Source organism: Rhamphochromis longiceps, linkage group LG16, assembly GCF_057381845.1.
Source record: "Rhamphochromis longiceps isolate RC_006_pf linkage group LG16, R_longiceps_female_GT1.1, whole genome shotgun sequence".
Classification (NCBI taxonomy): domain Eukaryota; kingdom Metazoa; phylum Chordata; class Actinopteri; order Cichliformes; family Cichlidae; genus Rhamphochromis; species Rhamphochromis longiceps.
The window spans coordinates 18,140,295-18,165,122 of NC_140572.1; the positions used below are offsets into that span (position 1 = coordinate 18,140,295).

At 38.3% G+C, this 24,828-nt stretch overlaps 2 protein-coding genes across 3 annotated transcripts in view; one reads left to right on the top strand and one right to left on the bottom strand.

The window, feature by feature from the left end:
• LOC146650902 (RCC1 and BTB domain-containing protein 1-like) lies at positions 1-16,759 on the top strand. 2 transcript variants are annotated; one of them, XM_085384004.1, is made up of 12 exons: positions 1-127; positions 2,085-2,332; positions 4,889-5,039; positions 5,122-5,288; positions 6,722-6,880; positions 6,976-7,083; positions 10,068-10,210; positions 10,287-10,477; positions 11,764-11,890; positions 12,017-12,168; positions 12,380-12,510; positions 15,074-16,759. In XM_085384004.1, exons 2-12 carry the CDS (start codon positions 2,207-2,209, stop codon positions 15,212-15,214), a joined length of 1,596 nt encoding a protein of 531 aa, XP_085240130.1. In that variant the 5' UTR covers positions 1-127; positions 2,085-2,206; the 3' UTR covers positions 15,215-16,759. The 2 variants fall into 2 exon arrangements, with proteins under 2 accessions (XP_085240130.1, XP_085240131.1); XM_085384005.1 differs by lacking the exon at positions 15,074-16,759 and adding an exon at positions 12,718-13,393.
• phf11 (PHD finger protein 11) overlaps positions 16,264-24,828 on the bottom strand; it is an 11,987-nt gene continuing 3,422 nt past the window's right edge. The window contains exons 2-18 of the mRNA XM_085384003.1: positions 23,609-23,713; positions 23,388-23,521; positions 23,220-23,254; positions 23,039-23,142; positions 22,260-22,330; positions 22,095-22,144; positions 21,927-22,006; positions 21,815-21,837; positions 20,616-20,683; positions 20,438-20,526; positions 20,302-20,321; positions 19,947-19,981; positions 19,797-19,849; positions 19,362-19,521; positions 17,882-18,253; positions 17,720-17,791; positions 16,264-16,963 (exon numbers count right to left, since the gene is read on the bottom strand). Of these exons, the coding sequence (XP_085240129.1) occupies positions 16,887-16,963; positions 17,720-17,791; positions 17,882-18,253; positions 19,362-19,521; positions 19,797-19,849; positions 19,947-19,981; positions 20,302-20,321; positions 20,438-20,526; positions 20,616-20,683; positions 21,815-21,837; positions 21,927-22,006; positions 22,095-22,144; positions 22,260-22,330; positions 23,039-23,142; positions 23,220-23,254; positions 23,388-23,521; positions 23,609-23,713 (1,548 nt within the window). The 3' untranslated portion in view covers positions 16,264-16,886. The remainder of the gene's footprint in view (positions 16,964-17,719; positions 17,792-17,881; positions 18,254-19,361; positions 19,522-19,796; positions 19,850-19,946; positions 19,982-20,301; positions 20,322-20,437; positions 20,527-20,615; positions 20,684-21,814; positions 21,838-21,926; positions 22,007-22,094; positions 22,145-22,259; positions 22,331-23,038; positions 23,143-23,219; positions 23,255-23,387; positions 23,522-23,608; positions 23,714-24,828) is intronic.

The window sequence follows — 24,828 nt, forward strand, 5'->3', positions numbered from 1 at the left end:
CGCAAATAAACGCACTTGAGCACGGCGGCCACGGCAGAAAGTGAAAACGGACTGTCAGCCGTTATGTGCCATGGTGAGGCGGCCAGGAGCAAGCGCCAACGGCCGTAGAAGCGGACCTGCCTAACGGGTGAGTCAACGAGAACGTATTAATGTTGTAGCTTTAAAAAAAACAAACAAACAATCGAACTGAAATGTGGTTTGTTTGTTTTTTAAAAAAATCTTAAACGCTAGCTGTAGCCAATTAAAAGATAAGTTAGTACCGATTTTCCCGGCGGGTGCGTCAAGTACTAGCTGCATTCACGGTGTGTTATGATGCGTCAGCTGGACTCACTGTGCTGAGTAATCCCTTTGTTAACAATAGCAAACATTAAACAGCAAGCTGTGGTCATGTAACAGTAACTACGAGTGGTTTTAATCATTACACATGATGCAGGTGGGAGGGGGTGGGTATTTACGGGATGACGCCTGTGTTGTGTCAAAAAGGGATTTCCGGCATTTGTCAAAAATAAACAAATAAATAGTCCGTCTTTAAAGTGTTGTAAATTACTTGTCAAGCGTATCTCTTCTGAATGATACCAAGTTAGTTTTAGTCAGAAAGAACATTCATGTCATAAGGTAGACGCTTTTAACAGGGGAAAAAGGCTCTTATATATCCTTTACTTATCCAGGGAGAAAGTCTAACTGACATTTAAAATAGCTTTTTCAAGAAAAAGCTAGCCAAGAGGGCAGCAAAAAAAAAAAATAGAACATCACAGTTCTTTTGGGATATTTAAAGTCACCTTAAAGGTGCGGAGCAATTGTAATGTGGGTGCATAACACAGAGTCATAAAGATTATTGCAACAAAGGTCATTTCTTTATTTTATATATGACCCCTTTATAAATCCTGTTGATTACAGTCTACCAAAATAAGCAAAGATATTACACTTAAAGTTTTAGTTAGTGTTTAGCACAACACTTATTTAACTGTGTTGTTACCAAACAAAGAACCTCTGTGACCCGGCTTACTACGCTTTTAACACCCATTTTATCAGAAAACCTTAAGACCTTGAGGATCATAAGCTGTGTTTACCCATAACCATATAAGTGAGAGTCAAAACAGCATGTGTGTGTGTGATGTCTGTGATGAATATAAAGTAGAAGATTCTCCAAAGCAGAATTATACTTTTTAAAACTGAGTTAGAGTAAGCTACGGGGAAAATAAAAGTAAGGATGCAACGTTACATTTGCCCAGCTCGCAGTGTCATCTGATATCGGTTGTGAAGAGCAAAATGATAATTTTTGTAGCACTTGCTTGAATCTGAGCAAGAAGTAAAGGCTGTACACGTCATAATTCACCTTGCTGCTTCTGTGAGCAGTCACATCACCAATGAACGGTAGTGGCCTAGCTCCACTGGCATCCATATAAACTTAAACAAACAAAGCAATTATACAGAGCACAACATGTAGTGAAATGCTTGTGTCCGAGCTGCGGACAGGCTGTAGACGTAGCCACGCCACTTACATTGATCAGAAAGTTTGTTAACTTGTTGCCTTAGGTCCCAAGACTCGTATGCTCTAAAGATTTCCACTGAACTTAGAGAAAGAGCATTAAACTTTGCAGCTCCTTACTCCTAGAATCAGATGCAGGCCTTTTGGTCTTGCTGAGGTTCCTGGTGCACTGATTCTTTTAAAGAATGTAGCAGATTGTTGATTAGACTCCACCTAAAGTTTTTTTTTTCTTTTAAATCTCTGATATGTTTTATTTTGTTTTTTCCACCTAATGATGACCTCCTCCACTTGCACTGATGTCTCTTTGGACCTCATATTTAAAATTACAATAAAAAGCAATAAAATGTAAATTAAACACTTTGTCATGAAATAACAAGTGAATAGCCTTTATCTGGCCATAAAACTTCTGAATATGTATGAAAATGGCTGTACTTCCAAAACAGCCATTGACTCTTTTTTTTTTTTTTTTAAACAAGCCAAAAACCCTTGACTTAAACCTGAAGCCCTTTGAATTAAAGCTACACTGAACTAACAATATATTGTGAAAAGATGATTATCTGGAAGACATTACAATTTTGCTTGTGTTTGTGTCCAGTGACTGCAGCGCTGGCAGCCTTGCCTCTTCAGACCTTCCCCCTCTCCCTGTCCCGTGTCCCACCTGTGGATTGAAGTTCATCCTTCTAGCCTGCCGCCCTTGCCACATACTGTGAGGACACCATGGTGGATGTAACCAAGTGGCCCATTTTCAGCCTGATGGGGCCTCAGGAGCTCGCTTCCATACGGAAAGCATGCGTGTTTGGATCATCTGCTAATGAGGCCATCTACATTACCAATGATGATGAGGTGAGGGGTCAGAGGGAAAACGGGGTTGTGGTTGTGTGTTAATCAAGAGCAAGATGACTGAAAGCTTTGAAGCTTGCTTCATGTTGCATAATTGATAGTCAGATGACCTGTTGTTTTTCCACGTTTTTAGCCTTTAAGCTACATTTCATGTTTACATTATTATAATTTCATTCAGCCTAGTGTGGATTGTTTGAGTGTCCTACCTTGAAAACAGCTGTTGGGTTCAGTTTATAGCGCATTCAACTTTAATCAGTGGTAGAAGAAAACATGCTTACAGTAGGTAATCCACCACAGAGCATGCTTACACTGCATTGCATTTTTTTATGTCAGTGTTATTGTAGCATGATAAACAGAGACTGCCTCTCAGTAGCTGTGTGTTTTAAGCTGTAGTACTCAATATTTCTGACAATAGCTCCAGGGAAAGAACCAGATTTTTCTTCTGGAGACCATAAAGAGAACCAAAAGTTAAAGAATAAATAACAATAATAACAATTTTAAATGTTGTATTGTAACAGCCTGATGTGTAAAGATTGCAGTTGAATGCTAGTGTTGAAAATCAGTTATTTGCCATTTTAAAAAAGCTCAAAACTGTTAAGACTTGCTGAAAAGTATTTATTCACATGATGTAACACAGAACAGCAACAGGTGCCTCAAGGCGCTTCACCTTATATTGTAAGGTAATAAAGACCCTACAATAACTCAGAGAAAACAAAGAAACCCCCAACAATCAGATGACCCCTTTTAGCAAAGGCTTTGTTAAAAAAAAAAAAAAAAAAAAGTTTCGGAAAGAAAAGAAGGCAGGCTTTACAGGGATATTCAGTGTATCACGGTTCACAAAGCATTCCCAAGTTCTGCTGTCTGAACACTGAAAAGATGCTCCTGAAAGATGAGAATTATCTTGTAATTTTACAGCCAAAATTACAAAATAAGCTTAAAGGGTTCAAGACAGTTGTTTAAAAGGATGGATCTCTGGTCCTTTCATCCTTTTTTAATTAGTACTAAAACTTGCAGTAGCTACCTAGATGATTTGAATTACTTTGATGTTGTTGGTGTTTTAGCTCAGTGGTTCTCCAGGATTCTGCAACCCAGCTAAGGGGTTTTAAATTTTTTAAAATAAAATTTATATACACAGTTTATACCGTGTTGTGTGTCGTTACCTCTTAAGATGTTGATTCCACTCTTGTGAAAGTGTTCGATTATGGTGATGCAAGGGGATCTTCACTGTGCTTACATATGCTGGATTCTGTCTATCATGGAGCACTGAGATTTATTACAAACCTTAAAGCTTTTAAGAGTCACATGCTGTACATTGCCTGCTTAGGTCGGGTGATCTGCTTTGTCATTTTGAAGACTCAACCACCGATATAGTCTTATTGATAATATCTTGGTCTGTTCCCATCTTACTGACTTACATTGATCAGAAAGTTTGTTAACTTGTTGCCTTAGGTCCCAAGACTCGTATCTTCTCTGTGCTCTAAAGATTTCCACTGAACTTAGAGAAAGAGCATTAAACTTTGCAGCTCCTTACTCCTAGAATCAGATGCAAAATGAACTACATTTAAGGAACTGGTCTCACTAAATGAACTTAAAGAGACTGCAGTTCCTTCAGCCTGAAAATGTTTTGCCTGAATATTATTACCCTCGTTACTGACACTGACTTATTATAAAGACTGTTGAGGTTTCAGGCTTTATTGATGCTGAAGTTGTAGTTTTACATTTTGGTTAGTTTCGTTTTTTTAATAAGCTGTATTTTAGTGTAGTTAATTTGTGTGTGTGTGTGTGTGTGGGGGGGGGGGGGGGGGTTCTGTGTGTATTTGTCTGTGTTGCATAAAACGTAGTTGCATAACACACACACCTCTGTTGTTTGTATTGCTGTCTTTCTTGGCAAGGATGTGGTTGTGAGTCATATTCTCCTGGTTAAATAAAGGTTAGCTAACTAACCAACTAAATAAATAAATGAATAAGAAAAAATGTTATTGTTTGGCCAGAAGAAATTCTATGTTAGTTTGTTTGTAAGGCTGCAAAAAATCACTCCTTTTGGTTTGTATCTTGGCACATTATCTAGCTCATAAGCATTAACAAATATTTGAGTCAGTCTACATTATCAGGTGATGCGAAACCCAAGCCAGCTAAATCAATGTTAAGATTTTAGGAGAAAGGGGGGTCCTTTCCCTGGCTCCTAGAAATGTGAGCACCTCTGCTTTAACACATGCTAAGTGGCTAAATCGTGGTACCACTGTGATAAGAAAAACACTTTTTAGAGGTTTGTGAATGGGAACTTTGTCAAGTGTAAAAAGATTTTTCATACCATTGTAATGAATTTAAGTCAGGAAAGAAAATGCAACTTTCTTTTAAAATGATCTTTTATATTTGTGTTATTGCACAATTAACACACATCTTCCTCTCAGTGTTGCCTGCTGGTGTTGATGTTTCTGTGTTTGTACTCTGACCCGTTCCCTACTCAGCTGACTGGCGCTGTCTGTTTAGCACTCCTTATCACCAATCAACACTGAATTCTTTTTTTCTTTTTTCCTCTCCCCCGACCTCCACACTCAGGTGTTTGTGTTTGGGCTGAACTGCAGTAACTGCCTGGGAACAGGGGACAGCCTGAGCACAATTGTACCCAAAAAACTGGACTTCCTGAGTGGCAGAAAGGTGGTTAGCCTGACTTACGGTAGTGGACCCCACATCCTGCTGACCACAGAGGGTAGCTTAACAAAAGATGTAATCCTCCTCTTTACAGTTGGATTAAAAAGTGCAGGAGAATGACTAAACTCTTTGTATTTCAGATGGAGAGCTATTTGCCTGGGGCCATAATGGCTACAGCCAACTGGGAAATGGGACAACCAACCAAGGAGTAGCTCCAGTGCTCGTGTCTGCCAACCTGCTCAATAAGAAGGTCACAGAGGTGGCCTGTGGCTCTCACCACTCACTGGCTCTAACTGATACAGGAGAAGTGAGTTTGTAGGAGTTAAAGAAGAGAGACAAAAATAATTCACTTTTACAGCAGATTTACAGAGAGGGAAATACAGACGCCTGTTTGAAACTTTTCTAGTTACACAGGTGACTCTGCTCTGACTAAAGCTGTTACCTAGTTAATGGACCCTAACACTTACCCGTATTCCAGTCACAGCTACATTTGAGCCCCCTGAGTTAAGAACCTAGAAAAATAAGCCCAGCCACAAGGAATGTATTGTGCTTCGAGTTGCTTCACACAGTTAGTGAGCTCCGTTAGATCCTGGCCTGGCTGGTCAAACTTTTTTTTCCCCTGTTTTTAATATGAGGGATGCAGCTATCCTGGTAGCTAGAGAGTCTGTGTATTTTTCTTGTTATACAGCTGATACAATAATCACATTTGGATCTTAATAAATCCATCATTCACTGCTGTGAACATGGCTGACATGTTCTTGCAAATCTTACAAAAAAATTAAACAAACAAAAAAACAGTAATAACCATAAAACATGAGCCAAGTCAGCTCACTCTTTGTACAGTATTTACATTTAAGGGGATATTTTTATATTATTTAGTGTAATATATTTACATGTCATTTTGTTTTACACATACTTTCATAAATGATGTTATTAAAAATAAAATATAAATGCATACGTTTGTAGTACACTAAAAATGAGATAAGGGTAGCATGACATGTTTGCTTTGATTTCAAACATTATGGAGGAGTAGGTAAAAGATTATAGGTATTGATTTGTAAATGACTTAAATAACGCGAATAACTTGAGCTTAATAGAATAGCTTTTTATTGTCACTGTTACAAGAACAATGAAAGGCAGTTTGGCATTTCTCCATGTGTGTGAAGTACACATTAGCGTAAGTATTTACACAATAACAGACAAATTTACATTTACACAAGAAAGATATGTACAAGTTATACATACATGCACATACATACATATATGTATATATACATGTATGCATCCGTACATACATACACACACATATTTCCACACATATATAATAGTATACCTCATCTCTGACAGTAACCATGCAGCTCATTCTTTCTCTCTACAGTACTTTCTTTAAAGATGTAACACATTATGGGGTCGGCTTAAAAAAAGATGTGAAATATAAAAGTGAGGTCAGAGGTCAAATGTGACATGATATTTAGATGCAAACCATAATGTGATATTTATAATTCCCATATATCATTCCTTGTGTGCCTTTATGTTGTCAGTACAAACAATGTAAGCAGTAAGAACTATCATTTTAAGTAGCTTTATATTACATTGTCACTTTGACCTTAAGATAAATCTGTTGACTCGAAGGAGAAGTGAGAGGGGGTAATAACCTTTTCAAATTATTTTTAAAGTATCTGGCTTTCATAGAGAATTTCATCCTGTTCTTATTCTTAACTTTATCTTTTTGCCCGGCAGGTGTATGCATGGGGTTACAATAACTGTGGTCAAGTGGGCTCAGGCTCCACAGCGAACCAGCCCACACCCCGCAGGGTGTCCAGCTGCCTGCAGAACAAGGTGGCTGTGAGTATCGTCTGTGGTCAGACCTCATCCCTGGCAGTAGTGGACAATGGAGAGGTGATTTTTTTTTTTAACTTATCCTGGAGCTTTATGAAACAGTATTGGCTTACTCTCACTGAAGCAGCACTCATGTTCTCTTTTTGTCTCTCTAGGTGTACGGTTGGGGCTATAACGGCAACGGACAACTTGGACTTGGAAACAATGGGAACCAGCTGACCCCCTGTCGACTTGTTGGTCTGCAGGGTTTATGTGTGCAACAGGTGTGAGATTACACACGTCAGGTTACTGTGAAACAATTTGTATGAAGTTTTAAAAAAAAAAAGACATATATTCTAATGTTTTTATATGCCTCAACTACAGCTAGATCCTGATGTTTTTGGGTTGGGCAACTCTTAGGAATGCCTTGAGGGAATTTGGCAAAAACAAGGACTCAGGAATGAACTGATTATAATCACTAGACTTGTTTGTGTCAGAAACTCAATAATCCGTATGCTAATCATAGAAAACAAAAATCCACACATACCAGTATCTAAAATGATATATAATAACATCTCTATCCAAAATATCAAAGATTAGACATTTTCTTATTGTTTTTTTAAATGCAGAAAAGTACTTTCATAAATAAATTAGTAAATTTTACTATTCCTCCCAAACTGCAGTGAGTTGTTTCTTTCGCTGAAACAAATGAAAATGAATTGCTGTCATATTATCGTGGTGTACAAAAGCAGTTACTACAAAATTCTATAACAAACCAAATGTCAGGAACTTACATCATTTACTAATATATTTCTTCAAATACAGTGGGGCAAAAAAGTATTTAGTCAGCCACCGATTGTGCAAGTTCCCCCACCTAAAATGATGACAGAGGTCAGTAATTTGCACCAGAGGTACACTTCAACTGTGAGAGACAGAATGTGAAAAAAAAATCCATGAATCCACATGGTAGGATTTGTAAAGAATTTATTCGTAAATCAGGGTGGAAAATAAGTATTTGGTCAATAACAAAAATACAGCTCAATACTTTGTAACATAACCTTTGTTGGCAATAACAGAGGTCAAACGTTTACTATAGGTCTTTACCAGGTTTGCACACACAGTAGCTGGTATTTTGGCCCATTCCTCCATGCAGATCTTCTCGAGAGCAGTGATGTTTTGGGGCTGTCGCCGAGCAACACGGACTTTCAACTCCCGCCACAGATTTTCTATGGGGTTGAGGTCTGGAGACTGGCTAGGCCACTCCAGGACTTTCAAATGCTTCTTACGGAGCCACTCCTTTGTTGCCCGGGCGGTGTGTTTTGGATGATTGTCATGTTGGAAGACCCAGCCTCGTTTCATCTTCAAAGTTCTCACTGATGGAAGGAGGTTTTGGCTCAAAATCTCACGATACATGGCCCCATTCATTCTGTCCTTAACACGGATCAGTCGTCCTGTCCCCTTGGCAGAAAAACAGCCCCATAGCATGATGTTTCCACCCCCATGCTTCACAGTAGGTATGGTGTTCTTGGGATGCAACTCAGTATTCTTCTTCCTCCAAACACGACGAGTTGAGTTTATACCAAAAAGTTCTACTTTGGTTTCATCTGACCACATGACATTCTCCCAATCCTCTGCTGTATCATCCATGTGCTCTCTGGCAAACTTCAGACGGGCCTGGACATGCACTGGCTTCAGCAGCGGAACACGTCTGGCACTGCGGGATTTGATTCCCTGCCGTTGTAGTGTGTTACTGATGGTGACCTTTGTTACTTTGGTCCCAGCTCTCTGCAGGTCATTCACCAGGTCCCCCCGTGTGGTTCTGGGATCTTTGCTCACCGTTCTCATGATCATTTTGACCCCACGGGATGAGATCTTGCGTGGAGCCCCAGATCGAGGGAGATTATCAGTGGTCTTGTATGTCTTCCATTTTCTGATGATTGCTCCCACAGTTGATTTTTTCACACCAAGCTGCTTGCCTATTGTAGATTCACTCTTCCCAGTCTGGTGCAGGTCTACAATACTTTTCCTGGTGTCCTTCGAAAGCTCTTTGGTCTTGGCCATGGCGGAGTTTGGAGTCTGACTGTTTGAGGCTGTGGACAGGTGTCTTTTATACAGATGATGAGTTCAAACAGGTGCCATTCATACAGGTAACGAGTGGGGGACAGAAAAGCTTCTTACAGAAGACGTTACAGGTCTGTGAGAGCCAGAGATTTTCCTTGTTTGAGGTGACCAAATACTTATTTTCCACCCTGATTTACGAATAAATTCTTTACAAATCCTACCATGTGGATTCATGGATTTTTTTTTCACATTCTGTCTCTCACAGTTGAAGTGTACCTCTGGTGCAAATTACTGACCTCAGTCATCATTTTAAGTGGGGGAACTTGCACAATCGGTGGCTGACTAAATACTTTTTTGCCCCACTGTATATACTTAACTAAACTTCAACAGAAAGCAGGATATTGACCTGTTTCTGTTATTTCGCTTGTCTCCAAAATTGTCCTTGTAACTGTTTCAGTCCTTTGACTGTTCATACCGAGGCTGCTGGATTATAGCAGGCTTGGAGCTCTGGATAGTTTTAGCTTTAGCTTCATTTTATTGGTCTTCCACCGTTGTGTCTTCCTCACTCACAGTGAAGAACTCGTCATGCATGAGTTCTGTACGAACGACTGTTTGTTGCACATGTATGAAAGACTGTACATTTTGGATTACAGTTTATATGTGCTTTTATATTATATATATTCTTTTGTGCAGAATAAATGGCATAAGTAGCTCTATGTTAGATATGGACATTTATGCAGGGCCTGTGACTTTATTTATTTAAATTGTAGTTGGGTTTATATTCACTTGTTTTTATGTTTTGTTTTTTTTTCCCTTAAATGAGCATTCTTTACAGTAATGATTTAAAATCTTAGCACTCCTGTAAAACTACTGCCAGAGTAATTATAAAACACCAGAATTTGAGTGTGATGCTGTATGTTGTCCAAAAAGGAGTGAAGTTCCCAAAATACACACAGGAATCTTTGTATTATTATAGGGTCTACCTTACAATATAAAGCGCCTCGAGGCAACTATTGTTTTGATTTGGTGCTGTATAAATAAAATTGAATTGAAACCACAATTAAGAGGCTGTAATAAGCACATCTGTAGTATAGAATGTATAAAAAATGTTGCTAATAATTTGGAATTATTTTATTTATTGTAGACAAGAGTTTCAAATACTACGTTATATTGAAAATTGTTTGATTTTTTTTTTTCCCCTCTCTAGATCGTGTCAGGATATGCACACTCCATGGCACTAACGGATGAAGGGTTGCTTTACGCTTGGGGTGCCAACACATATGGACAACTGGGCACTGGCAACAAGAGCAACCAGCTGAGCCCAGTTCAGATTCTGACTGAGAAAGAGAGGTGAGGTAAAGCATCACACATCTAACTCATCCTGTCCCTGCACCACCATCCACTGACTTCTCTGCTCCTTTAACAGAATTGTAGAGATTGCTTCCTGTCACTCCACACACACGTCAGCTGCTAAAACCCAGAGCGGTCAGGTGTACATGTGGGGCCAGTGCAGGGGCCAGTCCATAGTGCTCCCTCACCTGACACACTTTGCCTGCACCGATGATGTCTTTGCCTGCTTTGCCACCCCCTCAGTAATGTGGAGGCTTCTTTCAGTGGGTAAGAGAATGATCTGAAAGAGTCCAAGGATAGCACTAATTATGTAGTATTACTAATTTTTGGATTTCATTCCATTAACCACAAATGTATGGCTATTGATCACTGTTTGTTTTATGAAGCTCTTTTTATTTGATGTGCAATTATAAAATGTATTGACTCCATCCATAAAAGATAAAAACCTTCCCTTATTTGTCCACTGTTCTCTTCAATGTCATCTTCTTGTGCACCTCTCCTTGGAAGTCTTACATGCCAACTTGTGTCAAACTGACCTTCACTGAAAAGTGAAAGTTGGTTCTTTGGCTATAACGTGGAGACCAAAGAGCAGTTTTCATTTGGAAAGTCCAATCTTGACGTCAACGCATCTCTGGCTTGTATTACGAAACAAGTTCAGCTCACCCAGGCTTTCATTCCATTATCTGGCTTTCCTTATCCCAACACTTGGAATCAGGCTAAGCGGTCACACAAAGGTGGTTCACAACTAGGTAAAGATGTAATGTAAAAACATTTTAGTTAACAAAAAATACAAATAAAATATAGACTTTTGGAAAAAATGAAATGATGTTGTGAACTTTGAAAACTAAATTTTTAAAGAAAGACTAAAACTGCGACTGGCCCTGCGACAGACTGGCGACCTGTCCAGGGTGTACCCTGCCTTTCGCCCTATGACAGCTGGGATAGGCTCCAGCGCCCCCCGCGACCCTGAAAAGGATAAGCGGAAGCGAATGGATGGATGGATGGACTAAAACTAACACTCAAACTAATAAAAACTAAAGTAAACATTTTTAGCTTTCTAAAGTGAAACAGGAAAACTTACTGTGTAGCAGGTTATCTCTACAGTGTAAGCTGGCAATGTATCCTGGAAAGAAGTAAACTGCCTTACATAATACGGAGAACCCAGAGTTAACCCTGAGGTTAGCTGGATAAGACCAAATCCAAATCGCTGTTAAAATTTTTTTTTATTTTATTTAACTAGAGAACACCTTACAACGTTTTTTGTTGTCCTTGTCCATTTTTTAAAAGTGTAATGCTGGCCTCGAACTAAAAATGAGCATATATTTATCAAAAAGTAATAAAAGTTTCAGTTTCAACATGTGTAATGCTGTCTTTGTCTTGTCTTTGTCTACCAAATATAGGGTTTAAAGGTTCTGAAAATCTTTCAGTGTTTTCTACACAGCTTCCCACCTTTTTGGAAGTGGGATTGGTCTCATTGCTATAGTTGTTATCTTTCTGTTGCCAGAGCTTGAGTGTTGTGGGACCTGTATGTGTGCTGTTTTTTCCCCCTCCAGAACACGATGACTTCTTGACTGTGGCTCAGTCTCTGAAAAAGGAGTTTGACAACCCAGAGACAGCGGATCTCAAGTTCTGTGTTGATGGAAAATACATCTATGTCCACAAAGCAGTTCTCAAGATCAGGTTTGAATTTAACAGCCAAGCTGGTTTATCGGGTTATGGGAGTTATAAACCGTTTAAAAAGAAAACACATTATTGGGGGAAGAAATGGTTCTTGTAACACCTGTGTCTGTATCGTTTGCTGTGCAGGTGTGAACATTTCAGATCAATGTTCCAGTCTCACTGGAACGAAGACATGAAGGAGGTGATTGAAATAGACCAGTTCTCGTACCCTGTGTACCGCTCGTTTCTGGAGTTCCTCTACACAGACAGTGTGGAGTTGCCTCCCGAGGATGCTATTGGTCAGTCTCACATACACTTCACCACATGATCTCTGAGTGATTTCAGTACTACCCATTGACCTAGTATCAGTGATATTAGTAACAACGATATCTATTTGTCATGAGTTTATTACTTTTTTGTATTTTTATTTATTTCTGTGAAAGGGACTTCAACTAAAAGTTCTTGAATATAATCATAATTCCAGTCCTGTGTGGTTCTGTGTGCGCTCAGGGCTCCTGGATCTGGCCACCTCCTACTGTGAGAACCGCCTAAAACGCCTGTGTCAGCACATTATCAAGAGGGGAATCATCGTCGAAAATGCTTTTTCTCTGCTGTCTGCCGCTGTGCGCTATGATGCAGAGGTTAGTCTACCAACTATCAGCTGCATGTGTGATAATATGCAAATGTCCTTGAAAGCTCTTTTTACTTTAACACATGTAAAATTGATATTTTAGATTAAATCATAGAATGCTGGCTCCCTTAGTTCTGTTTTGTGAAAATCTTTGTTTTCTAAATAAGCTTATTCACTCCTACTGAGAATGCAGTAAGAAGGTTGATTTCACTCACAGGTCTGTACAGCCAGTATGATGCTACAGCCAGCAGCCTGTTTTGCATAAATAATGCAAACAAGAGGGAAACTATTAGCCTGTCTGCACAGAGGTAATAGAACGTATTTGTTAGCATAGGTTTCAATTTCAAAGCCAGACATGGCCGTCTGGAACTTTTAATAGGACCTACCAATAAAGTCTGAAATTCATTTTATTATGACTTGTGTGCTGTTAATTACATTTACATTAGCATTAATATGAAATCCTGAAAATGCTCCCACACTTCTTTAATCAGTTAGGCTACAAATTAGACAGAACATAAATGCTAAAGCATCTGGTTTTCCAACAGTAGCTGTCACCGTCACTGTGAGTCACACATATGTGAACCTGACAGACACCACAGGCAGGTGAACCTTATGTGCAGGAAAATGACTCAAATCAGGCAGTGATTCACATTAGGTAGTGATGCTAGCAAGCTTAAACAATGGGGGGGAAAAGTGGTGGATAAATATAGACAATGAATGTATTTGGGCTGGTATTTAAAGCACTTTCTTAGGCTTACTGACCTCTCAAAAGAATTTTATACTACAAGCCACATTATTAACCATTCACACACACATTGTTATCAAGCTAATTCTTTATATACATTGCTTTGTTGCAATTTGCAGTATGTTGTCCAAGGAAAAGTCAGTGGGAATTGAACTACCCACTTTTTCTTCCCCCAATAATGTGTTTTGTTGTTGTTGTTGTTGTTGTTGTTTTAAAAACAAAATTCTTCAACACAAAAAAAAACCAAATCCAAAAAAGAAAAGAAAATTGTCTCAAAGTTGTGTTTAATCCATCGATGTAACAAATTAATAACGCTGCATAGTTAAATGCAGTGTTAGTAATGATTAATGATGAATTATTCTTAAGTATAGTTAAACTATTAAACTATTACAACCAAAGTTTTTCAAAAAGTTGAAAAACGAGTCTCCAGAGCCTTTTATTGTGCTTTAGTGCTCATCCCAAAAGTTTAATCTTTCTGTACTGCCAGTCACAGTGAAACTGCCTCTGCTTGTAGTGCATGTTTGGTATAATTTTACTATACACTTTTCATAGTTTATACTATTCTGCTATTCAACTGTCGTTTTATTTTACCAATATAAATGTCATAAAGCCTGTTCTTCCTTACCAACTTACAGAAAAAATATGTATCAAAATTTTCAGGCCTGTGTAACCTTATAACAATGCAGCCGAGTCTAACTTATTATTTTTATAAATCACTGTTCAAACTTTCAAGAGAAGTGTAGAGGAAAATAAAATACCTGGAAGTTAGACAAAGTTAGGCCACTCAGTAATATGACCCTCACCCTGAAAAGTACAGTGTACTTACTGTTCCTTTGTTTCCAGTAAAAACCTAAATTGCTATCCCCTTAATCATTTGTCCTGTCTTTTAAGTATTTGTGGTTAAATAAATTTTTTTAATTTCAAATAAAATCCACTAAAATTTTGATTCATTTTTTTTTTCAGCAAGCGTTTGTTGAGCCTAGAGAGTCAATTGTGCTTTTGTGTTTTTGCAAAAATACTAAGCTGCAATATTAAAATGAAGAATTTTTGATTTCATACCTCAGTTCTTCATGTTCTTATGAAGGACTTCATAACTGCATGCATGAATGATTGAAATCTTTCATTCTTGAAGCCCTTTAAAGTAGATTTTGCTCTTGCTGGGGTGAAAAACTTTTTGTTTTTTTGTTTGTTTTTTCAGAACAGAACAGATAAAGTAACTTTGTTAAAACATTGACCTTCAAAAAAAAAAAACAGCTAATGAAAACACCCACCAGTCCTGATTGGTGGATGACCAGCTCCACCTGCTGATCCGCAGCTGCCTCCTTAGCCATTTTCACACATGCACTGCAGCCCTGCTTTGATCTTTTATCCAACAGAAGTGAGAATGCATGACACAGTCAGACTCAACATTAATCTGCTTTTAACCCACCAGCTCAGCAATACAAAGACTATTTGATGTCATATTGTACCGACATGTCAGCAGGGCTACTAATAGTCTGATGCATCCACCACTACAGAGTGGGCATCATGTGTGCTGCCTCCTTCCTCCTGCACCCTTCATGCATCCACTCCGTCTCCCTCACCTAACAACACTAAGTTACATGTAGTGAATAAAACACATCTGATGCAGATTGTTGGCAGCTGTGTGCTACATGAGAAAAAAGCAAACCATGTGTGAGCAACTGGGGCTTAGAACAGTGGAACTGGGAGGATCACCAGGATGCAGGAAGCTGGGTCAGCACTACGAGACACTCAGACTGTCTGTTGTTGGAGCGTTTGACCAAGTTGAAGAACAGTTTATTTATTTGTTCTCTTCTCTGTCACTCAGGACCTTGAAGAATTCTGCTTCAAATTCTGCGTAAATCACCTGACTGAGGTGACTCAGACTGCTGCTTTCTGGCAAATTGACGGTAATCTGCTCAAAGATTTCATTTGTCGAGCCAGTCGCTGCGGAGCCTTCAAAAATTGACCACGTCTCAAGGTACAGATTTGGGCTGATGCAAAACACACGGCTGGACTCCAGGAAGGATTTTGCCTAATACATCGTTACCATCAGATGGAGATTTGCACATAATTTCAGTAGAAATCCTTAGATTTACCATCACTGTTAGATTTGTGGTTCATCTTCTTCCAGATTACTTAAATTACTAAAATCAGAGCTGTAAGGTTGCAGCATTGTTCCATAATGCTGTTACAGTAGCTGTTTCCAACAGTGCCTGACTTTTAACTTACACATTGTGTAAAGTAGGAGCTCAGATTAATGGAGAGACATGACAATGCTTGAACTTATTTGTTTTGAACTAAAACTATTCTTGCCAGTTGCCTGTGACGGCTTTACTATTTCTAGTATTCTGTTTAAGTGACCAAGTTACTTGTAGATTTTGCATGTGTACTTTCAGGATGAGTTTACTTCTCTTTACTATAAGAGGTCATCATAGTTTGGATGTCATTTAGATTGAATGGTTTGAAGTATGAGAATCTAAACTTTTTTTTTTTTAATCCTTACAGTATTTAAAGACAGGACACTGAGCCTTAAGCCTTAAAGGCTTGATTAGATCTGTGTAGGTCAACTTCAAGGCTTCCAGTTTTCTGTTTAGATTGTAAGATGGGAACTTGGGTTTAATCTTTACAATTTTTTGCATTTCATTCTTGATTATCAGATTCCATATGTTAGATTGAATTATTATAAGCAGCTAAAGCACCATAATTTATATTTACAGGCAGTTAAACATGCCTGGTTGTCAGTTCACACAAACCAGAAACGTATGAATCCGGTTTAAGGCATGTGACCTTTCTTAGATTTCAGTCTGTATGTTGAAAAGAGAATTTTACAGTATAAGCATTTATAAAGTGGTTTTTGTAACTTCTGCACTACTGCTGTGAATATTTTTGAAAGATATTTGAAACTGAGGGTTATAAAGTGCCAGTTAAATTATCTAACCTATGCAAATAAATAAAAAAACACCTTGATCATCTTATCTGTAAACTTCTCAATGAGACAAAATGGAGAAAGAAAACTGTTTTGTTTTTTTTTGTTTTTTTAAATCATAGTAAAGTCAGAAAAACAGCACATCAGGTTTTTCTTTGGGGTGCCAGTAAACTAGAACATGTTAACACTTTCTGCAAAAATGAAAAATATAAAATGATCAGAGTATGGGAAAAAAAATATAAAACTGCTCAAGTAACTTAACTTCAAGTGATTAATCCAACACATCTCTGGCATACTGTCATTACCGTCTTAAAACATTTTACTTTTTAAAACTCCTCTTTGATAAATAACATAAGAAAAAACAGACACTATGAACATAGAAATTCCTTAAACATATGGTAAACCTTTTTCAGTGTTTTTTTTTTTTACAGTTTAAGAATCTTGTGGGATATAGTTTGATATAAATCTTTGTATTGTACAATAATATAGAAAAAAAAGAACAGTCTTGAATTACAAAAAAACACATTTTTAGTAACTCAAATACAGCAAAACAAACAAAAAAAAACTTGAATCATTTCAGTTAATCACTCAGCTAAAATATCATTCATATTAAGGCCTACTCCATATAAAAGTATAAATTTTTTTTATAAAATGTAATCACAGACAAAAGAACCTAGCTTTAATAGCTAACACTCAGTAGCTGCTCATCAGCTCATTTTCTCAGTGCTGAGACGACATCTTTCATCGCTGCCGCTGCCTTCTGCAGTTCCATTTGTTTTTTCTGTAGCTCTGTAACCACAGTGAACTGTCATTTAGTGATTACAATAAAAAAGGAGAAACATCTTTTAAAAATAAAACAACAAAAAGTAAAACGACTTAATAGCAATTATTTCTACAGTATGTTTTTTTCCCCCAAACTTCTGAAATAGTTCCCAAAGAGCTTTTAGCTGGAAAATTGGCATTTCAGTAATGCTGTGCACTGTGTCCTTAATAGATTTGCAGAAACGTGACTAGTGGAGGACAAAAACTGTTGCAGGCTTTAAGGGGAAAAAAACAACCTGCAGAAGATGAACAGTATCTGAAAGTCACATCATTAAGAAAAAAAACCCAATCAAAGACCTGGCAAAGGACTTGAGAGGTGCATCTGGTCCTGCCATATATCTCTGCAAAGTGTCCAGGAGCTCAGTGACACAAACCCCAGTGTCTAATAATCGTGCCCAGATGTCAGATGGTGTCTAATCAGCCACATTAGGACAGAAGTTGGATCAGCCTGTCATTGCAATTTTTAACTTTATTAACTTGATATTTGAATTATGCCCTTATATGGTTGTAGATTTTGGTTTCCACTGACCACTGCTGTTTCATTTTTTTCTCATTGAATTACAGAATATATCAATACACACAGTTTCCATGGTATTGTAAATGCTATGAGTATCTATAGGTCATCTGTTGAAACCTCTTGAAATGCTATCAATGAAGCAGACATTAACTTCTGTTAATCGGCCAACTAATACCACACCCCTAGAGCAGTACTGTGTACTTTACCTTCTTGCTGCTTAGCCACAAATTCTGACAATTTTCCAGAAGCTGCCATCACCGACAGTGCAAGATCATATTCTGTGGAGAAAAAAATAAAATTTTCACAATCCCCAGTTTAAAACATTAAAAAAGGTCAGACAGAGTCTCATAAGTGTCATGCACCCTTACCCTCCTGGCTGGCCTGATCTGACTGGATTTTGCTGGAGATATTTTTCATCCCATCAAGGAAGTCAGTGAAGATGGCCTCTGTACATCCTGCTGCATTACAGCTTTTCCAGAAGCTGCTGGAGTCAATTTTGGGCTCTGGACTTGAGGGAAGTGCCACAGGAGAGGAAGAGGAGGAGTTAATGGATACACTGGCGCATTCAGGCGGAGCCAGGGCTGTGGCCGAGCTAGTGCAGGGAGGTGAAGTATGAGACTTCAGGGAGGTGAAGTATGGAGGGGGAGATTTGGACTGGCCAGGAGAGGGAGGGGGTGAGACAGAGGATCCACCGGTGAGTTGACCCGGGGTTTGGACAGCGTTCTGCTTGGGACTGGACCCTAAGAAGAGAGTTAGTTCTATAAGTAATCCCAGCTTTTTATCATTTCAAAACCCTTACTCCTGTCTGATTCTTAAAAAATCTACACATTTCATGCAACAGCAACTTCCTAAGCTTTCTAGATAAGTGTTTGACATGGCACATTTCTTCTTTCTACGTTTTTCAGTGAATGTGTCTTAATAATTTCATTGTGTGCTTTTTCAAACAAAGCTTGCACATAACCTTCACTTTGCGTTTTATAAATGTGAAATACTCTCGTAGCGCGACTTCTTTCTCATTCATAAAAATCATAAAGATTAATCAGCCACAAGATTAAAATCACCTGCCTTAATATTAGATCTGCTTTGTGCCACAGTAACACCTTTGAGCTGTCAAGGCAGGGATTCCACAAGCCCTCAGCAGGTTTCCTGAGGTATCAAGAACTAATATGACAGTAGCAGCTCGTTTAAGCTGCAAGGCAGGGCCTCATGGATGGGTCTCATTTTGTCAGCAGATCCCATAGATGTGCAATTGTGTTAAACTACTTGCTGAGATCATAAACTCACCAAGAAGTGCTTAAAGTTCTAGAAAACAAATTTTATATTCCTCTTTTTTTGCAATCAGGATAGTCCTTTTTACACCACAAAGCTACTTCCTTCTTTTATATATAGCCTATGGCTGTTGTAACTGCAATTCATAGCCATCAAGTCCTTAAACGTCCCATTTTTCAAATTCAAATGCATCAACTTTCAGAGGCAATTCTTGTTCCCTATAGTAGCCCACCCAGACTATACTACGGAAGAGGATTAGGGACACTGGAAAAAAAAAATCTGGGGAAAAAAAAATCTGAGAAAAAAGTCAGACTTTTTCATCAAAATGATGTTTTTTTTCAGAATTCTGAGAAAAAAGTCAGAATTCAGACTTTTTTCTCAGAATTCAGGAAAAGAAGAAAAAAGAAAAAAAAGACGTGCCCATTTCCCCCCCCCCCCCCCCAGTGGCCCTAATCCTCTTCCGTACTATGCAGGTGTCTTTATAGTCAGATAAAAGTTTTGCCTAACTGCTGTGTAATCATTATCAAAGCTCTTTGTTCTTATAAAACATTTGATCAGTCCCAGGAGGAGAAACCTTACCCTCGTGTTCATCTACGACCGGCTCTACATCTGCATTAACCAGAACATCTTCAGGTGGAGCAGATTCAGTCTGAGGTGAGAGTTCACCAGCTGACATTGTAAGTGACTGGGTCTGTATGCAGATCTTTACGGGAAGCAGCAGACTCTCTGACTCAGCATCCTCAGAAGACAAAGAAAACACATCTCATCACACCTCATATGAATCCCATGCAAAAAGAGGGATTTCCTTTAGTGACAAAATCTATATATATTTCTCTATATCTATATCTATCCATAGATAGAGAGAGAGATAAATAAAGAGAGAGAGAGATATAGAGATATATATAGAAGACCAAATCTTCATAGTTCTAAATTACCAAACATTAAATGTATAACAAAAAAAAGACCATTTATAGCTGCTAAAGACAACGATTAACACAATATCAGAGAACTCACTGATTCTATGATTGTGTCGTCTTCATCATTAAATTCATCCTCAATGCGATTTCCTAAAAGAACCAGACAAGAGGAGTTTGAAAAAATAAATATTTATATCTTTAAAAAAATATTTAGCAAACTATACACACTGAATCAACAACTGCTTACCTGATAAAGACACAGCAGGACTCTTGGTGTCTCTTCTGTAAAGTGGAGAATATAATTTCAAAAAACAACCCTCTGCTGACATTTTTTACAGACCAAGAAAAGAAAAAGTATGTATGCAAAAGCCCTTTGGGGAAAAACTAAGCTTTCATAGGGGATAATTGCATTCATAACACATGTTTGTGCCTTTTGGTGGTGCTTTGATAGGCTGCAGTTTACTGAAACTTGCAGGTAATTAGCTTTACTGGTTAACGCTGGACAACTTTTCATAATTTTATATACATATAATTTAGAATTACAAATATTAGTGAGACCCCCCCCCCCCTGCAGAAACCCCTCCAAAACTAGCAAAACCTACCTGATAACCTCAGGCACAGTCTGCCATCACGAGAAGAGAAATCAACACGTGACAGGACAAAGATGAGACTTCAAATTATTAGACATATTCAGCATACAGTGATGTTATTGAAGAATTGATGAATGATTAGGCGTACTTCGAGCTCTGGGACGGAGTTTGCATTTTCATCTATATCAGACTCTAATGGGGCGTATATATCCATTGGAGTGTTATTGTCATTGTCAACTATATATATAAGATAAAAGAAAGGGGTTTGTTAGCTAGAGTGATAAGCCCACAGAGGTTACATTTTCTTCCCTTGCAACGGGGTTGACCTGAATTTGAAGAATCGGAGAGTCTCCTCTTCCGGCGAAGCTTAGGTTTCAAGAGGGTCTCCTCCCGCCTGTAACAAAGGTAAGGAATCATCACAGCTGTTTGCAAGGTTTGCACCATTTTTATTGTAACCAACAGGACACAATTTGCTCTTCTCATTTCTTTATATTGTCAAGCAGAAATGTTATTTTGTTGTTTGTTGTTATTTTTTTTAAAGTGATCTTGAGCAATAGCTCTCCAGGCTTTCTGAAGTCTTTCAAAGTTTTGGTTGCTTTATCGCTCGTTTCCAGTCCAGTCCTTAAACCTGGGCATTTTCAGATGAATATTTCTTTTGTTTGTTAAACCCCTTAACACTGATCTATGAATCATTCAAGCTTAAAAAGTGCACTTACCTTAAGGGATAAACCAGTGAACCCATTTGAAATTGTATTTTCAGGCACTTTGTTACTAGCTGCCTGTTGCAAACATCTCACGTCACATCAAGACCTGAGAGATGCATCTGGTCCAGATGATCCATCTATTGTTCACTAAAGCGTCATCAGAAATGGTTTCAGTGTGGCTATCAAAAAGCCATTATTAATGATGCGAAACAGGAAGGAAATTAACAGGTCTTATGGAGTAATGAATTCAAATTGGTAAAATGTTGTCCAGTATGTTTGGAGGAGGTCAGGAGAGAGGGGCAGTCTACACTGATCTGGTGTAGGTCGGTCATAATTTGTGGCTGCATTTCAGCCAGTGGCGTTGGGGATTTTGCCAAAAACGATGGAACATAAATCTAGAAAAGGCAGATTTTCATCCACCATACAATACCACCTGGAAGGTTTCTGATTGGCAAGAAGCCTGGAGAATTATTCCTGTAGAATACATTGACATTTCCAGCTATTCATTCTCTTTTCCTTATCCAATATTGCGGGTCTAAAATGGGCCTATTTCCCATTTCCTAGCAAAATATAAAGAAATGAGCAATGACTTAAGACTATATAGACCCACTTGAGTTCCTGACTTGTTTTGTGGGTGAAAAAAAACAACAACTGGGGTTTTAAGTGTGAAGTTGTTTAAAGTAAGAACGAACGATGGATCGAACTGTACAGACTTTTAAAATGAGCATTTAAGCTACCATATTAGATATAAGGGTGATATTCTAGCCAAAATTCTGAACGTAAAATTATTGTTCAAGACATAGCGAGCATCCCATACTTACTTGTCACAGTCACTCAACTGTCTCTGTTTAAAAAGCAAAGACAAAAAACTGTAAAAATAACAAGCAAACTTGAAAATAGAACTAAAAAACTTTAAGTGACTGTGAACAACACCTTGGAAGAACTACACATTGTACTGTTAGATGAGCTGGAGTCATAGCTGTGTACAGAGGATCCAGCTGCAGTACCTTCTCCTGCCAATTACAAAGCAATTTAGTATTTGGCACAATGGAAAAAATAACGACTTCATAGTAAATGTCAATCTCTCTGAGCAACACTTACCGTCGGTGTTCTTCTTAAGTGACGCAGGAGCATGTTTGTCACAATATGACCTAAAAACACACATCTGCTAATTACAATGTGATACATAAAAATAAAAAAACAGAAAAATTAAACCACAGACAAATAAGTCAAAAAAGGGGGGAAAAGATGTTTGTAAATACTCACATAACAATGCTATTAGACAAACTTTCCAAGCTGATATTACCTTCTCTCTTCTCACAGGTTAGGCAACATACCTCATGAAAACAAAACGGATTGGTTATTTATAACAGAGGAGAACGCACACACAAATGCACCACATAGCTCGCAGGTTAATGATGATAATCTCTGGCTCCATTCCACTGGTGGAGGTTTCTTCCTGTTAAAAGGGAGTTTTTCCTTCTCACCGTCACCAAATGCTTGCTTATGTGTTACTGTACACACTTTTACCTTACAATATAAAATACTCTAAAGTGAACGTTGTTGTCCTTTGGTGATACACAAATAAGGCTGAATTGATGATTGATTTTGTAATGGTATCATCAGACTTGTGGTCATGTCTTTGACTGAGTCTGACTCGAGTATGTTCAGCACCCCAACTGCTGATGTAGGACATGCATGTGTAAAGTCTGCGCTTACACTGTTATTTTGCTTAATTCCTCATGGGATCTACTAATTTTGACCCATTTGGTTAACTACAGAAATTAACTGTTCGAGTCTGTGTTTATCAGTTAGTGCATTGTTAGCAAATCTTAGTCAATCAACTACCATCTGTGCATTCTTGCGATCCATGCTACATTGCTTCACATAGCAAAATTTGGCCTTTTGTTGAAATTACTAAAAAAAAAAAAAAAACACACACACAAAAACAACAACAAACCCAAAACTGCAGGATCAAGCTGCTAGAGAGAGATGGGGGGCCTCTCCCCCCCAAAAGTCTGTTTTAGTAAATCCATAAATCTAACCTTAGATGGTCCGGGTGCGTTGGGGTTTGGGGAGTTTTTGAGTTTTTTGGAGGTTCTGGGCTTTTTGGTGGAAGAGGCAAACTCATTTGTGGAAGCGCTTTTTTCTGGTCATGAGAAATAAAAATGAAAATCAAAGTCTGTCATACACTGAATAAATAAAGGATAAAAATTCAAAACTTACGTGTTTGCTGCTCAGAGTGAGATGAGCAGTATATCCTGTTAGAAAAACACATAAAACACATTTTTAGACAACTACAATTGTCCCAAGCAGTGCACAGCAGGAGTTTTTATTTTTAGGATAACTGAATATCTTTTTCGACAGGCAATTAAGCAGATCTGTTAAACTGACACATAGCGCCCATGGTCATCATCTTCAATAGTCGTCGCTCCCTCTTTAAGAGCACACGGGTAATGGTAGGACTTTTTGCAGCGTTTGACTTCACACCCAGCAGTGGCTCCCCTTTTCTTACAGTGGTTACAGGTCTAAAGCAAACAAAGGAGTAAGACATTTAAACATTGCTCCCAGTGCGCGCTATACTTTAAATCACACAATTTCTAATATATATTTACCAGCTTGCTTCCTCGTTTCACCTCATTCAGCACATCCCCCACCGAGAAGCCAAACAGGTCATCGAACTGTGGTGAATCCCGGCAAAAGATGCCAGCAGAAAATAACTGGAAATAACAAACAACACGAAATTCACGTGAAGGACATAAATGAGCATGAAGTAGAAAAACGGTAAATGGACTGGTTCTTATAGAGGGCTTTTCTACTCCACCTTACCACTCAAAGCACTTTATGCAGCATGACTCATTCGCCCAAGCACTTTTCTTCTATGCTTAAGTACTTTCTATCCAACATTGACACTTCAGGGGACACATTGAAGCAATTGGGCCCTGGACTTGGACTGGAGGAACCGCGATTGAACCCAGGGATTGAACCACCAACCTTCAGATTAGTAGATGGCCTGCTCTACCTCCTGAGCTACATCTACCCTAAACTTGTGAGTTCATAAATATGGCATTTGTCCTAAAGCAACTCAAAAGAGGTTAAGGTAATCCAGGTAAGTATGTGTAAATGCATGTGCTTGTGCACGTGTCCCCTCTTGAAGTGTATTTTTTTTTTTTTTTTTAAAGTAATAAAAACATGGCTGTACACTTAGATATAATCAGTTAAAATAATAGATTTGGTTTATTAGACTAAGTAAGCCAATACTTAAAATTCATAAACTAGCCACCAAATGTCATGTTTCCTCGGTTAAGATCCTCTGCTAAGCCTTGAGTGCAGACACCTTGTGCGTGGCTGTGTCTTCAGTAAATAAAAAAGCATTAGGCTGAGATCAGGTGACTGACTTGACACTAAGTATACTGCTTTGGCAGAACACTTTGGGTCATTATTCATTCACTCTGAGAAGGGCTGTACAATCACTTTGGCAGCATTTGGCTGAATCTGAGCTGAGACTGTAGCTCTGTACTCTTCACCGTTTATCCTGCCGCGTCTATCGGCAACAGTGGCGTGTCTAGAAAATTTTTGTTGGGGGGGCCAGGTAGGGGCACAGATTTGGAGAAGGGTGGCAGATTTAATTGGCAGATAATGTTTAAAAAAAAAAATTCTACCAACCCTTAACCATAATTCAATAATCCTATAAACCTAATAACCAAATGCACTTTTAACTCTTATTAGAATGAGATTTTAACCACTACGGTGCAAAGTTTTTAGATACTGCGTTGATAAAGTACAAGAGATACAATCAGTGCTTTGTCAGTGTTTACTCAGCATTCAAGGACAT